This window comes from Hippichthys cyanospilos, chromosome 5 (genome assembly GCF_059441005.1).
Source record: "Hippichthys cyanospilos isolate Australia breed blue-spotted pipefish chromosome 5, RoL_Hcya_1.0, whole genome shotgun sequence".
NCBI classification, from domain to species: Eukaryota; Metazoa; Chordata; class Actinopteri; order Syngnathiformes; family Syngnathidae; genus Hippichthys; species Hippichthys cyanospilos.
In genome coordinates this window covers 10,357,973-10,372,807 of record NC_142373.1, presented here as the reverse complement: position 1 = coordinate 10,372,807, position 14,835 = coordinate 10,357,973, and the positions used below count along the sequence as shown (strand labels likewise).

General features: G+C 41.4%; 3 protein-coding genes across 3 annotated transcripts; all 3 read right to left on the bottom strand.

Annotated features, from left to right (window-relative positions):
- Nucleotides 1-724: 724 nt before the first annotated feature.
- hoxd9a (homeobox D9a) lies at nt 725-1,953 on the bottom strand. The gene is made up of 2 exons (XM_088415518.1): nt 1,391-1,953; nt 725-1,124 (listed from the first exon to the last, which is right to left on the bottom strand). Exons 1-2 carry the CDS (start codon nt 1,905-1,907, stop codon nt 877-879), a joined length of 765 nt encoding a protein of 254 aa, XP_088271644.1. The 5' UTR covers nt 1,908-1,953; the 3' UTR covers nt 725-876.
- Nucleotides 1,954-3,015: 1,062 nt separating this feature from the next.
- Nucleotides 3,016-8,374, bottom strand: hoxd10a (homeobox D10a). The gene is made up of 2 exons (XM_088415468.1): nt 7,714-8,374; nt 3,016-5,198 (listed from the first exon to the last, which is right to left on the bottom strand). The coding sequence occupies exons 1-2, from the start codon at nt 8,372-8,374 to the stop codon at nt 4,924-4,926; spliced, it is 936 nt and encodes a 311-aa protein (XP_088271594.1). The 3' UTR covers nt 3,016-4,923.
- Nucleotides 8,375-10,745: 2,371 nt separating this feature from the next.
- hoxd11a (homeobox D11a) lies at nt 10,746-13,535 on the bottom strand. Its single transcript, XM_088415540.1, has 2 exons — nt 12,986-13,535; nt 10,746-10,981 (listed from the first exon to the last, which is right to left on the bottom strand). The coding sequence occupies exons 1-2, from the start codon at nt 13,533-13,535 to the stop codon at nt 10,746-10,748; spliced, it is 786 nt and encodes a 261-aa protein (XP_088271666.1).
- Nucleotides 13,536-14,835: the final 1,300 nt, after the last annotated feature.

Below are 14,835 nucleotides of genomic sequence, written 5' to 3'. Positions count from 1 at the left end.
GTACGCCTATGCGATGGTGTGTGTGCGCGTGCCTGCGTGTGTGTGTGTCGCTATACTATACACACCTCTATAAACTACTACAGTATTTTTGTGTGCGTGTAGACACAGTACATCTATACACAGTGTATATTAATATACACAATTTATACACAGATAACTAATACCATTTGTATCTGTGTAAATGTCTATATATATATATATATATATATATATATATATATATATATATATATATATATATATATATATATATATATATATGACACATGTACATACTGTATTGTATTTCTGAAAAATGCTTTAAACACTTTTTTTTCCCCGCCAATTGGAAAATGTGCCTCCCCACACACACACTTTATGCAGCTCAAATGTACACAACCGTATTTTCCATGAGAAAGGTCGAATAGATGAGCAGCGAAAAATGTTTACACTTTACACGAAAAATAATAAAATCGTATGTGTGTGTGTATATATATATATATATATATATATATATATATATATATATATATATATATATATATATATATATATAACATGGATTTTTATCAAAAATGTCTGTTGTATTAGTCATAAAAATCTTCAGATATACTAATTAAACGCATTTTTTTAGGTATAATGCACGGTGCCTGTACATTCCAACAGATATAGTCAGACAAGTGAACAGTGAAATTTTTTATATATATAATAACGCAAACACATACACGTAGAAACACACACTCACTTCCCTTTTTTTGTCATCTCATCCAGTTGCAAAAACAAAATGGGAAAATAATGGCTTCACTTGTTAGGTGATCCGCAGTGTCCATCTTGGAAATAAAAAATAATCGAAATAGTGCTTTCAGAAAAATCCAAACAAGGTCCCAAGTGCAATCCTTAGAGCTGCTCCTTCCCGCCAGCTCGCTCTCGGTTCATCTTCTTCATTTTCATCCTGCGGTTCTGGAACCAGATCTTGACTTGCCTCTCGCTCAGGCTCAGGATGCGGGCCACCTCGTAACGGCGATCCCGGCTCAGATACATGTTGTACAGAAACTCCTTTTCCAGCTCGAGAGTCTGATATTTGGTGTAGGGGCAGCGTTTTTTGCGACTCGATCTCGCGTGGATCCAGTTCGCTGCCGGGTTGCCTGCACGGGACACAAAAAAAGATTTGACTCCGGGAGCGGTTTGATTGACCCTCACTCGCCCAAAAAAAAGTCGTATAAAGGTGTAATAACGTGCGTAATAAGTCCAAAATGATTAAAAAAAAAAAAAAAAAGCAGGGCGGTTCCGTCCGCGGTGTGTAGTGGGCTCCAGGACACTTTTATGGGTCAGTAAAACATCCCGTTTTACGCAGTCAGCTCACACAGTTATAAATCAGCGTTGGCGGCGATTTGCATGCGTTTACACTTACTTGGGTCAACTTGATTCTCCTCTTTGGGCTCGCTGGGACTGGAAAGCTCACTTCCACTCTGCGCCCTTTCCGAACCCTCGGGGAGCTCCTCCACAAATGGCCGAGCTCGAGGCTCGTGACCCGGCTTGGCGTCGCGGATCTTGGCCGGGGAAAGCTCCGGCTTGGGGGCGCATTGCGCGCGTCGGCCGGCGGGGAGTCCGGCGAAGCGGGGGACCAGCTCCGGGACCGGGTCCATCCACGGTCGACCCCCGATGCATCTCGGGTCCGGTTGGTAAGGGTGGTGGTGGTGGTAGATCCCCTGCGGGTGAACCGGCGGCCAAGACGGGGGAAAGACTGCGGATTTGGGGGCGAAGTTGCAGGAGGAGAAATCGGCGTGGTGCTCGCCGGCGCCCGGCGGCCTGGTGGGGGCCATGGTGTGCGGGAGAGGCTGCATGAAGCGGGAACCGTACACGTCCTCCGAGTCGGGAGCCAGAACCGCGTCCGCGTAGCAGCTGGCCACTGCGCCGCTGGAGGACATTTTTTTGTTTTGATGCGAGCACTCAAAATAAAGAGTCGCACTGTTAGGGGAAGCTCCCCTCGATGAACAATCATAGTATTTTTTGCTAGCCTGCGTCTGCACGGATTGGTTACGAGGGTCACGTGATCATATTTACCAATACTGCCGTAAATCAAGCCTACGCTGGTTTGTGCGCCCACTTTTACTTTTTCCCGATATCCCCCCCCCCTCTCTTAAATGGGGAAAATAAACAAAACTCGATGTTGGGTCAGCAATTAGAACACTCACATGAAAGCTAAAGAGCTCTTTCCGTTACTCGTGCACTCAGTAAAACAAGCTTTATGGACTTGAAGAATCCTCGTAAAATGATGTAATAACACGTTGTAAAATGACGTTTTTTTTTTAAACCAATTCTGAAACATTTTTTCTTTTTTTTTGCTAAATTTATGCAAATTCGGAAAAGGCGTTACTGAAATAGTTCTGATAATGGTGCTATCGGTCTTATTTATATATATATTTATGTGTATCAATAAATGTTTTATGAGGTGCGTGTGATTATACATGCCACCTATAAAAAAGAACAGACTTGAGAAAGTACTTCTCCAGGTCGCAATTTAAATATTTGTAAGCATTTATGTGTTCAAACCTAGACTTTCTGTTGACCAAACAAAATTTTTAAATTCATGTTATATGGTCCCAGCTTTTCTGTTCACTGTAGCGGACACTTATTTTTGAGCAGTCCATTCATTCGTGTCCACAGAGGACATTTGATTTTGGTCACTATTTTTGGACTCTTTGGAGCTACTCTACTAAGTCCCAGTGTGCTTATTCGTGGACATCCTGGTCTGTCCAACTGTGTCACATGTGTTTGAGTGAGATGCAACACACATTGTTTTCTTGCTTAAACAAAATGGACACAACAGAAAAAAACAAATGGTTGGCTCTGAGGAGGATATAGAAAGACAACAAAGTATCTTTATAATTTCAATTGTAAAATAAAATGTTATTTCTAGGCCTCATGATTCGTAAAACTTTTGCAAAAATTGCAGTTTTGCAAAAGATTTGATTTGCAAGTGCTAACCGTTTTATTCTTATTTTCATTTCCGGGAAAAACAGACTGTAAACAAGGAGTGATGATCATTTTATTGCAAGAGCCTGTACATGCCACATACATGCAACACATAAAAACACGTGAATCTTGCTTAGGAGTCCATTCACAGGCCAGTGGGAACACGTTTATGCTCGGATAACGCTTCACACACAAACACAAACACACGAAAATACATTGTGACAACTCAAATAGCTCAACAGTTGGACAGAAATCACAATCACAAAAATATCTTTCAGACATGGCCAAATTTTAAATATTTGGGGAAAATAATTAGCATATTATATAATGTTTGCATCTATCTATACGTATGCCAGAGATGTATTGTGACAGGCAGAGAGATTCTAGTGGACATTTCTTTTTGGTCTATTTCGTTTGATATATTAAGACGCACTAAGTCCTAGTGTCCTCATTTGAGGACATCCTGGCCTTTCCAATAAGTTCTCCATGTGTTTGAGTGGGAGCTAATTAACTTTGGTGTCTTGCTGAAACAAAATGGACCCAAATAAAAAGGCTGAGGACGTTGTGTCCCATGATTCAGCACAAGTTTTGTAACATCGCATTGCGGGTTTACTCAATAAATTGACCATTGAGTGTCCGATGATTAAAGTTCCAAAGTGTGACACCTAATATCCAATGCCACAATAAACCAAAAGTCAACATAAAAAAAAGAAAATACAGTGGTGCCTTGAGATACAAGTAACCTGACTTAGGAGTTTTTCCCTGAAACAAACTGTCATTTGTTTTGGTGTGACCTAGATGAATAAAGTGTAGACAGAAGCAAATTGATAAACTTAAATAACAAAGAGGCCATTTAATGTCATTCCATTTGTCGTTTCGTGTCACACTAAACAAAACCAAAGTACATCAAATGTATTCAGAATAATAACACTCTCTGCGACCTAAATGCTGACATAAGCAAAAAACGCTATATACAGTACATGCTAGCAATAAGTAATAATAGTCATGTTTATTTTCTTTTGGATTGACATCTGAACACAAACGGTGGCACAATAAATGCAGACGGATAATTTAACAATATGAACAGACACATTATTTACCCTCGTCACAAAATGTGTAACAATATAATTTACTAGAAAAATGAATCAAGCGTCGGCTATGTAATACAATGCTGCCCCCAGTGGCCAAAACGAGCATAGCAGGAAAGACTTTTATGACGAACATCTGTTTGTAGCTTTCACATTCTTTTGAATTGGGTTACTACACTGTTGGGTTTAAAATAACCTAATTATGGGTCAAGAAATTACCAAATTGGGTCAAGTTGATCCAACTTCCTAGTTTGTTCTCTGCAAAACAAAACAAACAAAAAAAAAACATAAGAAAATAACGGGTCTTTAAGTAGTACATAAAGGGGATGTTTTGTACTTAAAAAAAAAAAAAAACTCAGAAGTTGGAGCTCAAATCGAGCCAAATAATCGCTTGGTCCTTTATTCGACCCCCAATTGGATTATTTTTGTCCCAAGTGGGCCCTTTAAAAACAACTGGGTCAAAAATAACCCAATTTAGGTCAATATTTGCGTAATTTTTACCTAACATTCTGGGTTGTTTTGTACAAAATAACCAATTGTTATGGGTTGTTCCAAACAAAATGACCCAAGTTTTGGAGTTGTTTTGTCCAAAATAATTTAAGAAAGTTGACTCAAACTGACCAAAATAGTGGGTCACCATTTTTTTTTTTTTTTTACAATGATGTTATTTACTCCATATTTGAATGAAGTATAATTTCCGTATTGTAAGAAAAAAATAACGCAAAAAAAGTTTTGGGGCGGTTGCTGGAACGGATTAACACTTTTTCCATTCACTTCAATTGGAGTAGATGATTTGAGTGCATTATATCTCGTATCTCAAGGCACCTGTGTAATGTTCTAAGTTTTCATCAGTACTACTACATGGAATCCACAAGATAGTTCAGGAAAAAGCCAGATTGCAGTTCAGTTCGCGCACTCGACCTTCCCGGTTCATTTTCTTGAGCTTCATCCTGCGGTTCTGGAACCAGATCTTGACCTGTCTGTCGCTCAGGTTGACGCTCCTGCTGATCTCCAGCCGCCGCTCTCGGCTCAGGTACATGTTGAACAGGAATTCCTTTTCCAGCTCCAAGGTCTGGTGCTTGGTGTAGGGACAGCGCTTCTTCCTGCCGCTCTTGGCCGTCAACCAGCTGCCGCTTTGGGGGTTGGGCTTGTGCTCTGGAAAAAAACAACAACATGCCGGAATTTACTAATGATGTCACACACAAGTATGAGACGCTATCACATGCTCAAAAATGGAGTTTGTTTCTGTCCCTTAACTCATTCAATCCCAAAGACGGAGTTTCACGTTTTTCCGCAAGACTCCACAAATTAAATCCTGGATATTTATCTGATATTTATTTTAATATTTTGCAACATTAGACTTTTTTTTCGTTTTAATAGTTTAGTTCAATGAAGAAACGAGCTTTAACCAGAGCATCTGACACTTCCTGGTCGAAAAGAAAGTGCATCAGATAACTTTATAGAGCAAAGCTTGTAGTTTATGGATGGATTTCAAGTCATTTGCGAACATTCGGTCACACCTCATATTCCAGGGACCAAATATTTGTTTCCTAAAGTGCAAAAGTCAATACCGTGGAGACTATACCGCCCATAGGGAGAAGCAATGCACTTCTAAATATACCCACAGTGAATGTACTCTCACAAAAATAGATGCAGGCCTACAGTCTCGCCAGTAAACAAGTCCATTTCTGTGCTTCATGCTAAAGCTGGGGCACATCTGTACCTTTTTTCCCCAAGGGCAAAAGTGGTCAAAGTCATGTTGAGCGTTTAAAAAAAAATACTGTTAATGAGTGCACTTTACAATGCAAACTATTGTTTGAAAAAATGGTGAATTCATTTGCTGTACAAAGAACACAAAAACGAGAAACGCACTTGACGGTCCCAAGCCACTACAAGTCATCTAAACTAAACTTGAAAAGAGACTATTTGTGGTATTATTTGTTTATTTTCTCAGGCCAAAATATGGCTAAAGTCATGGATGAACAAAACGGAACATCAAAGCGTGTCAAGCCATTGCAAAAATTTAATTTTTCTTGTCCATTTTCCGAGGCTTCAAACGATTTCAAATCTAATTCATTTTATTCTATAATCTATCACTAGTAACCTAAACTATATGCTATTGACCAAATTTAGTGATAGGTGTCAGAAGAAGTGGTTAAAAGTCAAGGCTATGTCCAAAATGAAGGCCAAAAATTAAGTGTCTTCTTTTTATGCCAAGTAGGACCTTTTTGAACATTTTTTATTGTTAATATCGATAGTAAAATCCATATTCAAGTCAGAGTTGATCGGGGTTGTGCAAATGTTCTCGAAAGGTTCACCGGAAATTCGCCCCAATTTTGAACACTATTGAACAGTTCAAAAACGTCTGACGAACGTTTGACGAACATTTGCGACCTTGAACAACCGTCAGATAGTAAACGTTCCCCTGCCTTCAAAACACAGCGACTTTTTTGGGGAAGTAAATGAAAAATATGGTTTATTTGCGTTTCCCAAGGCCTGTGGCAAGTAAGAAAAATCATATTAAGGGCAAACCAGGGCCAGCCTTTTGTTCAGAAAGCGATTAAACGACATGGGATAAAAAAAAAATCACTGCAGGTTAAATAATTGCTTGATGTAGGCATTATCGATCATCTAAAGCCAAAAAAATGTTGTTTACACGCAAAGTCTCAACTAATAGAAGCCGCAGTTTGGGGGTGGGTGCAAGGCTATAGTAAAAGTCAAGTGTGAAGGCTTAGAAAGGAAAATAAGAGAAAAAAATAACTAAGATTTGACGGCCAATTAGTGAATGCCGTCAGTTATAATCTTAAAACATGCCTTTATTCACTTTTACACATTTTCTTTTAGGACTAAAAAGTACTAAATGTTTATGTGTGTGTGTGCGGGAGGGGGGTGTAAATGTGAAAGGGTTGTGATAATTATCCCATTCAAAATTATATTGAAAAAAAAAGCGATTGCCTCACATAACCGGAGTGTGTACCGAGACAGTAAAACACACACACACAAAACAAAGACCAAGAAGGACAAAATTATCAGGCCTTTAAATCATTTATTTGTATTCCAGCGTTAAATTTGGAAAGGAAACCGTTTCGTATTCATGTACTCGGATACACTTAAAATAATCTACCGGTATTGTACTATTTAAATTGATTAAAAACACAAAATCACACAATTCATTGTGATGGATAATCAAAGTTTTCACCACTCCATCACGATTTTTTATTTTCCTTAACACGTAATGCGTCGAGCCCTACACACTTTTCTCGTGTAACATTTTATGAATATCGCAAGCATTTGGCCGCGTTTTGGGGAAAGATTAATCGTTCCTTCGGGGATGTTGATTTAAAAAAAATATTATTTTACCTCATCCGACTTTTTTGTAAATAAATGTTTTCATTCCTTTGCACTCAAATGTAATGTTGTTTGATTAAAAATAAGCGGACCTCGAAGATTTAAAAAATAATTTTCACCTGAATATTAGGGTCCGAAGTGGAACCTTTAAAAAAATAAAAAGTTGGCTGCGGTGTAACACGACTGCAAAGTCTCGCGTACGCGCGCGGCGGTGGAGAATAAGCACGAGAGCGCGCGCCGAAGCCTCTCATTAAAGCTTACGACTGCGGAGGCTTGTTTGTGTTTTATTTCCCGTTTTTACGACACTGGAGGCCAAACCCACCTTTGCCATCCCGCGGCACCAGCAGCTCGGGACTGGACCTTCTCTTCTCCTCCTCCTCATCATCCTCTTCTTCTCCTTCTTCTTCTTCTTCTTCCTCGTCTTCCAGGCTGGATGTGCAGCGCTCATTCGGGCTCCCCGCGGTCACGGGGCTGCGTGGCGGTGCGTCCTTTGTTGCGGGTTGCGGTTGCGGTCCGATCCGGTCCAACTGCATTAACGTCGGGCTCTGCTGCTGCCGGTAGTTCTGCTGCCTCCCGCTCATGGCGTACGTTTGGCTGAGTCTGAAATAGCCCGGAACTGGGACTTCGGGGGCGTCTGCTCGGTTCGGTTCGGCCGCGAGGGGAGAGTAGGCGTGGAGGTGCGGGTCGTCGGTTTCAAGTGGTTTTTCGGTGAACAGGCAGCAGTTGGCCTCCTCCTTGATGCTCTGGGTGTAGTTGGGACTAACTGGCGCCTCTGCTCTGCACGCCCGGTCCGTTTCGCCCCACTGGTGGGCAAAGTAAGACGGGACCCCCATGGCGGCGCCGCCGGGGCTCAGTTCGCTTCTTTTGGCGAAAGGTGGCACCAGTCCGCACGCTTGCATGGCGTAGTCGGACGCGGACGGCGCGTAAGCGAAAGGGTCCATTAAGAAGTGGCTTGCCGCAGCGGGGTTGGTGGGGAACGACATTTTTGTCGTCCTGTGGAAGCTGACATATCTGCTTGAGGAGTCGGTGCGCGCGGCGACCACATGACCAGCCCACCAATGAGCTTTGAAAGTGGCCTTGACACGCATTGCAGCCGAGCCCGGAGGCGCAGTCTGCAGCGACACCTAGAACCAGCACTTGAAATTGGTTGGGGGGGGGCTGGCAGCCTCTGAATGTGTTACAATGTCGTTGTTGCGAAAAAAAAACAAAGAGCTTGTTGGAAAAGTCCAACACGCACGCACGCACGCGCACACACGTACATATAGTATGCGATTATTTTTTTCCATGGGCCTCATGGTCCGTTCATCAACAAACACAAGCACACATTCATCTCAATTACAATAAACAGTATCCGATTTATTGTGCAAATGCTTTTAGTTTTACTGGTTTCGCAGATTTCAAATGCTTTCGCACGCACACACTCCCGCGCAATCACTCAGACAAAAGCCCGTATCAATAAACGGTGTAGTTAATGTTTGCATCGTGTTTTGCGGTCAAGCACGAGGATTTAATTACAGTTAAATACTTAATGGTATTTCAGATGTTATTGTCACAAATTCGGCATTCAATTAGTCCGTTTAAAATTGAAATATTGCACGGGAGGTGTTTACTCTATTTTTGTTAGTCAGGAATTAAAGCGCAAATGAGAGAGAAGAATAAAAGTTGTTAAATGGTTCCTAAAGGATGATGATGATGATGACTTGTTTTGGTCAAAAATAATTAATTAAGATCCTTGCACGTGCATGCAATTGGGTCAATTTTGCACCCTTTTTTTGCATGCAAATGGGTCAATTTTGCACCCTTTTTTTTACACATACGGTGACGGAAAAAAAACATACAACGAAAATTGCATAGTCAGGAAAACTATTTTCAGTAGAATATAAATTATTTTCTTGGAAAACAAATTTCAGTGATAGTAATTTTTCGGGGCTTGGTTTAAAGCACAAAACATTTGTTGGAATAAACAAACAAACCAAAAACAAAAACCCAGATTTTTTCAACCGTTGATTCTGGTCGTTTTATTACGTTTTACACCCTTTTTGCCAATGACCGAAATGCCGAAATGTAATATAGTTTTATTTACCTTTTACATGCGTCACCATACACACACATTATGTACACAAAATATTTCAAAAAAAGAAAACACGTGCGAGTGAGTATATTTGCACACTTTAAATATGTCTTAAAGCAAAATACAATTGCGGGTGGAGTGCGTCAGTGACATATACATGTTACATTTTGAGGTGAAACCTCTTGAAAACCCAGCATCCGGAAAAATTGTGCGTTTAAGTAAAAATAAAAGATTGTACGTACATTTAATATAATCATCAAGCTACACTATTATAGATTCTCCGCGTGTTGTTGTGACGCAATGTACTCCCCACCGATGTTCAAAAGAAAGCTTAATTGTCTTAAAATGTAATGATTATAATTTTTAAGTATGTTTTCTAACATACGCAGTACAGAGAGATCTGAAAATAACCTCAACATGTGTTAAAATCATCAAGCTACTTTTGTCTTGTGAGACCGCTTCATCCCACTCTCAAACTGCAAGACTGCCCTCTTGTGGCCATTTAGGTAAACGACTACTGTCGCTAATGTGGCTTCGCTGCTGGGATTTAATGGCAATGACAATTAAACGCTTGGACAAATTGGGAATTTAATCCCCGCAGCCCTCCACCTCCGACCGATCGTGACAGAGAGATTCGAAATTAAAATGCATCAATACATCGGGATTTAAAAGAATGAGGCAGTCACACTCACGTCCATTGAGAAAATTGAAGTCCACATCCACGTGTCCATGGATGTCCAAAAAATAGCCCCACACCCTCCAAAAAAAAAAAAAACATCCAGCTCCTTGGACTTTTTCAACTGTACTTTGAGGCAGGGAAAGAAGGTCTGCATGGGGAGAAGTTGGATAGTGTGGGAGGGGGGGTGGGGTGGGGGGGGTCCAAATCCAATAGCCCCTTATTTAGCCGTTTACAACTCCTTTTATGATTGTGTCTAGACGGTTCAAGGTTTAGTAAACAATCCAGTGTGTGAAAGGAGGGGAAATAAAGGCGTTAGGCGCCACCCCCCCCCCAAAAAAAAAAAAAAAAAATCCTGTCAAGTTGCCTGTTTTGTTATACATTTTTGTTTGACACATTGAGACATCACGTGACATGCCCCTTCAAACGCACACACACACGAATAAATAATGCCGGCTAAAATACTGTTTGATCCTGACCAGATAAAGATAGCTCAATAAATAAATGGAGTGGTGACGTCACACGACCGTTTGGAATACATGGCTGACGGAATGAAGCAGTCTTTGGCGTGTGGCTGTATGTATATATATTAGGGTATTGCGGTGTATCAGAAGAGGGGATTGCCAGTGAAATATTGTAGACGGTCGCGGTTGAGCTTCTTCTCCTTCATTCGTCTATTTTGGAACCAGATCTTGACCTGGCGGTCGGACAGGTTGAGCATCCTGGAGAGCTGCAGGCGTTTCTCCTTGTTGATGTACACGTTGAAGAAGAACTCGCGTTCAAGTTCTCGGATCTGGTACTTGGAGTAGGGACATCGTTTCTTTCGCGACTTGCCGGATGAGGCTGGAAAGGACAAAAATATGTTGATATTTTCTCAAGTTTTTTGGTTTCCAACAAAATTGCTCAAATATACGCTAAAGTGGCACTTGTCGCCTTACATCTAACATATAGCTGGGATTTTTTTTTTCAATCAAGATTACTTCCCGATTTCGAATTTTCTGCAATTCACACATCTGATTTGTCCTTTTTTTTTCCGCACGTGACGCGTTCTGCATAAAACTAATCAACATCCATTTCAAGATCTTACGTTTCCATGGCATCTTTTTAAACATGGCCGCCAGGTAGCAATTATGTTGTGGGTTATTCCAGTTGGTTCCCCATCTCATCAATAAATTATTCAATTTTTTGCCCCTGTAGACACGTGAAACTTTTTTTTCAGAGAAATGGACATGTTCAAAACACGATTTGTGTTTTTGAAAGAACGCCATGACCAAAATTGACCCTTCGAATTATGAACGTCAAATTTTACACCATAAAAGATGAAACAAACCTGTGATGTTGGAACTAAAACACATATTTCGCAGTAGGCGATGCATTCGTCCGGGCATGTTTTGACGCATGTTTGCAAGCATGTGCAAACAGCATGACTGCCAAAAAATTCCCCACCCCACAAATGACTTTATCTCTTTCAGTTTGACAACAATCCACTTGTGTTGCCCCAATGTTAAACGCATATGGCGCCGCTTGTTTACGAGTGTTACATTTCCAAAAGAGGCACTAAAAAGAAGCTTTTCTCAAGATTTTACCCAAAGGAAACGACAATATCTTTTTAAGGCCGTAAAATATTTAAGAATTCGTTAATAATCGTTCATTTTATTTTTTTTTCCAGTTTAAAATTCTTCCGGGGTGTGCAAATGAATAAGCACAACTGTAAATGTTTAGTGTATTGTTGAAAGTACCAATAGAAAACACGAAAAAAAAGACTTTTATCAAGCCAAAACATTTATTTTACGCACAGCCCAAATGTTGGCTATTAAATACTCGAGGTTAAATTTTACACACATGCATAATTGCTAACTCTTTACAATTATTTTCAGTAAAATATTCAGCTTGGATATGACTTTTCTAATAAAGGCATTTACTTTTTACACTTGAGAGTGTATTTAGTCCAACAGGCGTGGTAAAATTTACACCGGTGTAAAATGCATCCTTATATTTTCGAAGTCATAGACTGTGAGACCCAATGCATTCATTTAGAGGAAAGTACTCTTTAAAACTCTGCTTTCTTTCAAAACAGTGATATAAAAAGTTTATATTTTCTTGTAAAAGGAAAGAAAAACATTAAGGTCTTAGCCTGTCTTACGTTCGTATAGCCATGAGTGAATAAAGTAAATATAGCCGTATATTAAATACATTTTATACCTTCAACTTCACGAATTTGAATCAAAACTACCAAACGCATTTTTTAATATTTACAGTGCCATGAATACAAAACGATGAAAGCAACATTTAGCCGTGTTTGCCCATTTTTTTCGACTACATTTTTAAAATGGCTGAATATTTTCACATACTCTACGCTATGTTTCGTCCCAGTCTATTATAGTTTACCCTTAAATTATTGTTGATTACTTATTTATCTGTTATTATTTATCATGTTTGTAAATGTTTCTTTGTAAATATACATGTCTGTATGTGTGTATATATTTTTTTACATTTATAAACGGGACTAGAGAAGTTAATGGAGCAAAAGTGGCCTTCCAAAATTGCTATTCGTGGCGCTGTTGCCACAGGGAACTCACGATGTAAATAAAGCTCTATTGTGTATAGCTCCTATAGCAAGCTTGCCCGCGGAGCACAAGCGCGCGTATGACTTAACAGTTCGCCATTGTAAATAGCTTTACAAGCGTAAAGAACATCTTATTGGGATATAAAAGGCTTTTGCATGCTTATAAAGCCGCACGGGAGCGCGCGCGGCCATGCACGGCGAAGGACGAGCCATTGTCCCAGCGCGGCCAACTCCGCACCGCCGAGCTGCTAAAAGGGGGGGCTCCCGCACACGCGACCCACTCTGCTGGCTGCTCTTGTCGCCGCAGTTGGACGACGAGTCGTCGTCCACGCTGGCCGCCGCGTCGTGCGCTTTGGCGTCCCCGGCCGCGTCCTCGCCGGTTTTCTGCAGCTGCCTGCTCGGAGGCGGCGCTTCGGCGGCGCCCTTGTCCGAGCCGTCGAGGAACTGGTCGAACGCCTGCGGCAGGACCCCGTTGCGCCCCACGCCGGGGAAGAGGTTGCAAGGGGAGCCGGCGCCCGCGTGGGCTCCACCTCCCCCGCTTCCGTAGGCTTCGCTCTTGAAGGACGACTGGATGAAATCCCGGTGCATGAGCTCCTCCGAGGAGTAGTAGGACGCGTAGTTGCCCCGGTAGTGCCATTTGCTGGGGTGCTCCAGTCCGTAGTCCCTGAAGGAGACCTCGCGGACGGGTTGTCCGATGTTGGCCGAGTAGGGGAAATTCACCTGGCACGAGGTGCTTTGCGGCAAAAAGGACGAGGTGAAATCGGGCGTGGAGACGTAGTAAGTGCAGCTCGGCAGATACATGTTGGACGCGCGCTCGTCGTAGTCCGTCATGTCGAGGAGGAGGAGGAGGAGGAGGAGGAGGAGGAGGAGGACGAGGAAGGAGGCTCGGCTAGGTTAAACTTGGCCCGTCTGGCTCGCCGGCGCACACGCGCGAGCGGGCTCGCTATACATCTCGATCGATTCTTGAGGTAATTGTGTCATGTGATCCGCCGGCCAAGAAATTACCATACATCAATATCGGTCATTAAAAAAAAGGGGGGGGGGGTGCTCCTGAGAAACTCATGTGAGGCCGTGGGAGAGCCTCCATTGGCTCCCTGGATGCTTGGGGAACTCCTCTCTTTCGCCATCATGAACAACAAAGAAGAATATTTTCATTCAGCCTCGCTCATTGACAACATTGACATCCTCCCTGTTTTTTTCTCCCCCCCCAGGAAGCATTGACGTTGACCTCCAGCCTTATTAATGAAGGGCGGGAAGACAAAAAAAAAAAAAAAAACGCCAAGGCCACATGCCACGTCCATGTTGGAACAGCGAGAGGCACAAAAGACGCGCACTTGAAGCCTCATTGCGCCGAGGCGATATGACGCTTGGCGCACTTAAACAAAACGCATGATGGCTTCTAATTCGACGTTCTTTATTGTCCCGCGCGCTGTAAAACAGACGCTTGCATAAATACAACACGCATACCACACCCCACCACCCTTCCCCCCTTTTCCATTCCCGCCCCTCAGGAGCGAGGAGATAAGCAATCATACAAGAAATTAACTCGAGGAATTTGCACTTAAAATGCAATTAAGACGCTTGATGAGTGCTCAAATAAGGATGAAGATGATGCCCGGACGCAAGGAAACCGCAGTATTTCAGCGGAGTTAAAAAAGTGAGTTATTGAATAGGATTGAAAAAAAAAATATTTATATTTAAATATATGCGTGTGTGTGTGCGTATATGGTAATTACATATGAGACCATGTTTTTTTTCGAGGTTTTCTTCCCATGTATTTTTTAACACAAGCAAAAAAAAAATCCGTTTTGCATTAAACAATCTCTGATTTATTCTATTGGGCTAAATATATGCATATATGCATATGTTTGATTTATTATAAAATGGTTTTTGTTTAAACTAATACACATTCATACACACACACACACACACAAATGTCTGCAGCATTCATGTCAATAAATGAGTAACTGTTCAAATAAAACAAGCAATAAGTAGGCTATGTATCCTATCTGCGCTTTATTTTTATTTACCATGTATTATGCGCTAAAGCAAATATTACCAGACATATAGGTAAAATTGTAAAAAAAAAAAAAAAAAAAAAGTCAAAATTAAGCGCGATAAACCGCCTATT